General features: G+C 35.6%; 1 protein-coding gene across 1 annotated transcript; it reads right to left on the reverse strand.

Moving 5' to 3' along the window:
- Positions 1-2,599: 2,599 nt before the first annotated feature.
- On the reverse strand, positions 2,600-4,052 carry LOC125844909 (UPF0496 protein 1-like). The gene has a single exon (XM_049524273.1). The coding sequence runs from the start codon at positions 3,912-3,914 to the stop codon at positions 2,745-2,747; it is 1,170 nt and encodes a 389-aa protein (XP_049380230.1). The 5' UTR covers positions 3,915-4,052; the 3' UTR covers positions 2,600-2,744.
- Between the last annotated feature and the right edge of the window lie 285 nt (positions 4,053-4,337).

The raw sequence follows: 4,337 nt of genomic DNA on the forward strand, positions 1-4,337 counted from the left end.
TTTCAGTTTCAAAAATTATTTTCTACTCTAGTAAAAATATAAGAAATTTTTCAAAAACATTTTTCATTCATAAATCAAACACAAAAATCTTTTCCGAAAAATATTTTCTACTCACCAACCAAACATGAGAAAATAAGTCAAAAATCAACTTGTTTTCTAAAAAAACATTTTCTAGGAAAACATTTTCCTTCATACCAAACACACCCTAAAGTTGGTTTTCTGCACTCAGTTGGTCTCCTCTTTCTTGAGTTTCAGATAGGAAAGAAACAAGAAAATTAAGTACAAGGTAATATTACAGAAATTTGGTCCAGAGCTTCAAGGGAATTTCCAACAAAACTCAAAAATAAATGAGAACCGCTGCCCCTTAACTTTTAATCAAACACCAAATGTCAGTATAAGAGAGATGAAAAACAATAGACCAGGCTTGCAAACTTGGGAAAACAGAAACGAGTACACTACTATTTAAGCTAGACTATGTTACAGATAATAGCATTTGCGCACACATATCAGGTGACATCCCAAGGACTAAAACTGAATATGTGGATACAGTGGAAAGTGGAAACAAGAATATTTTTCGGATGGTGTATAAGATCCTAGACTATCATGCTGGTGAAACTTAAACATATATACCCTTGCATTATGCTGCAAATTAAAGAACAGTACTTACCAGTAGTGACATGAGAGTTCGTCAAAGGAAGACCATCAATAGTAAAGGTTGAATTGGTGATATAACAAAAAAAAACAGAATTACACATGTCTCAGTTATAGAAAGGAAACAGGATGCAGAAACAAGATCCTACAAATCGTCACTGAATATGAAGGAACAAAGAATAACCAAGAAACAATCAACAATTATTAGGTTGAAAGTATAGGACTTTCATCCCCGACTCGGAAGGAAACATAAGAAAGCCAAATCAGTCAGGTACTGAAGAATTTTTCTTTTACTACTGAACAATATTTAAAATAAAAATAGAATGCACTTTTTTCCACCATTACTGACTTCATACAACTGTTTTACATCGTGCAGTTTGACAAACATCCTAAACCAAGAAGACAATCAGGCAGGCACAAGCAAGCAAATTGAGATGACTAAAGTTAACTCTGCTAGACCATTTTTCCCATAATATCCCTGTAAATGAAACCTATAAGGTTATAAAGGAACTTAAAGCTGACATTTCACATGTCAAGGATTTGGTCATCTGCTCCCTACCACCTTACCTAGACCTTGAAAGAACCGAAAAGCTTCCCCCACCCCACAAACATTCCGGGGAGAAAAGGAAAACCTCCATCCACCAACAGACCCTCCAAACAAAAGGTAGACATGACAAAACAAAAAAAAACGAAAGAAGAAAAAGAAAACTATGCAAGCTATGCATGATTTGATATAGGTACAGCTGAAATGTGTAAGATACAAGAATTCACCTGGTGACTTCTATGATTTCTAGCACTACAATATACATCAACTTAATAGAGTTCCACAAGGAACTGTCATATGAGGTGAAAGGTCTTCCGCAGCAACATATGCTCCTGCACAAAGTTGTTAGCACATACAGCCTAATTTTGTGGGTTTAATCTTAATCATTCGAGATTAAGTTGTAGTTCGTCCAACAGTTAATCAACTATGAAATACTGCTCTTTGGAAGTACCATCAGCTTAAGAGATACTGTATTAAAGATGAAAAAAGGGCTTTGGCAGCAACATGCGGTGCACAAATTTGAGAGCACACATGACTGAAGGTTTGTTAAACACAAATCTTTATATATAGTTGTCATTTGTCCAACATTCAATCAGCTTCTCTTTGGAAATGACCATTAATTTAGTAAATTAAAAATAAGTTACCTTGCCAATGCCAAGTCAAAAAGCTATTTAATGAAACTTTGAAAAGATTATCATCCTAATAGGAATGCAAAGAGTACCAACTTTTACTTTTACATGTATGTAGCCAAAGTTTCTAGTGGATCAAGGAATTTTAGCATCTCTATGAAAGTGAACTTCATACCAGATGAAGCCAACCCAGAAGTGTGAATGGAGAAATCTAAACATATTAAGGTCTCAAAGCTTAATGCATTCAGCAAGAAACAACAGTATCATTCAAAAGGTTGTTCGACTCAGAATCACTATCCATTATCATATCAGGGCTTTATTCTGATATACGAAGTAACGACTTCACCAATATTGATAATGAACCATAGAGAATATACCTTGATTAAGACGAGAAACAAAATGCTGCAGCATTCCTTAAATGTAGCCCTCCATGGCAGAGATGGACTTCAATAACATAGGATTTGTAATCAACTTTAGAACTCCTTAATGCACTTAATGAACTTCCACGTAGTTCTACTAACAATCAAACTGACAATCTTTTACACAAATGGCACAAATACCACTTTGCGAATTATTTCCAACTTCTATAACCATAAAAGATAAGAAAAAGATGAAGGAAAGAAGAGACAAAGCATCATATTTACCAATCAGCTAATTATCAACTAGATAACAGTATATTACATCCCTTAATGGATGTAAAATTTCTTCTTTTATAGATTCAATGTCATCAACTATATAGAGTAACTCAATTGATAACAGAAAGTCAAAAGAGATAGACTAACAAATTGAGGACTATAACTTAATTTTCTGCAGGGGTCAGAAATCTCAAACCAACAGACCCAACTGAACATAGTTAGGACCAACTTTTTACAATGGGACATAGTATATGAACGAAAGACAAATCAGCAAGATAGTTACTGTCAGTCAAAGAACATACCAGAGCCCTGATTCGAGCTACTGGGTTGACTGACAATCCTGCGCAAGATCACAGTTCGTGCCATCCTAATATCCTGGCTACATTTTTTAGCATGGTCACTCAAAACCTCAATGGTTTCTGAAAAGCCATTCACATTCTTCTTGACCTCTTCCATTGCGCTCGTGACTGCATCAGCTCCGTTGATTGCAAAATTTGCACTATGCAACAACCCCTCAAAAATTATCTGCAATTTATCCACCAAAACCTGAATATTTACCAAGTCTTGAATCACAAGAAAAGTACCAGCCTCCATTGAAGTCAATATCTCCCTATCCCTCTTCAACTCATCCTCATACTTCTTCCACATGGAATTGATCCATTTCCCCACTGTCCCCAAGGGCACTGAGGCTGCAGCTGCTAATGCTGTCACCATTGGTGGTGCTGTGACAGCTGCAGCAACAATTGAGCAAATTATAGCAGAAACAAACACAGTAGCAAAAATTATATTTGACACTCTCTTCCAAGTCTTGGCTCTGCTCAACTTCTTATCAAGTTTACTCATTTTTGACTTGAGTTTGGTCAACAAAGCATTTTGGTGCGTATAAACTGCCTGAAATGATGAGAAAAACTTAGCAGTAAAAGGGTCACCAGCAGCCTTAAAACTCTTCAATTGCTGCAAAGTTTCTGTAAAGAGAAGCTCTGAATCCCCTTCATTTCCATTGATCTCATTCTCAAACTTTGTAAGTGCTACTTGAATTATAGACTGACTATTACGAGCACGTTCAAGAGAGTCATCAAGAGAAGAACAGAAGTTCATAATGTGAATACTACTGTCAAGATAATCCTTAACAAGATCAAATATATCTGGGTCTTTCCATATATCTTTTTTGCTTTCAAGAATGAAATTGACAACACCTTGGTTCATATCTAGGAAGCATAAAGTAGCATCACGTAAAGACTCAAGAGAAAGGGAATTATAGTCGGAGTTAACAGCTATAGAATTGAGAGCTAAAGATGTTCTTGCTTGAAGAGCAGAATCAAACCGTCCAAGTTCTGGATCTTCTTCACATGCTGATTCATATGAGCTTAGATCTGGTGAAACCACATCACTTTCTGGTTTCGCCGGACCACACGGTCGGCTCTGGTTCTTGGGTTTAGTGCACTCATTACCCATTTTTCTAACAAATTTGTTCGTGTTCAAATGGGAATTTTGACCATTAACGGTGGGTTTATGGATTTGGGAATGAAGAGGCAAGCAAGCAAGCCCCTGCTACCTGCTAGGAAGGAGACGATGACAAAGACATAATCAAGTCAAGTTGAGGAATTAAAAAAAGAGGATTGTTCTATATAATTGGAATTATCAAATTTTTTAGAATCTTCTTTTCTGTTCTTTTTTTACTGAAAAAAAGAACAAGATATATTAACAAATTTTGATGAGACCAAGGTTGGGTTGTGTGGCTTATTGATAGAACTATTTCATTTTAAACTAGAGTTTTGAGTTTATATTTAATCAGAGCTTTCGAATTTGACCTTTGAATATAAAGAAAATTTTATTGGGACTGTCATATTCGAACGGACTTTATAATATGAATTTAAA

Source organism: Solanum stenotomum, chromosome 11 (assembly GCF_019186545.1).
Source record: "Solanum stenotomum isolate F172 chromosome 11, ASM1918654v1, whole genome shotgun sequence".
NCBI classification, from domain to species: domain Eukaryota; kingdom Viridiplantae; phylum Streptophyta; class Magnoliopsida; order Solanales; family Solanaceae; genus Solanum; species Solanum stenotomum.

Coding starts and splice junctions, on each gene's coding strand:
- LOC125844909 (XM_049524273.1), bottom strand. CDS start 3,914: ATGGGTAATGAGTGCACTAAACCCAAGAACCAGAGCCGACCGTGTGGT.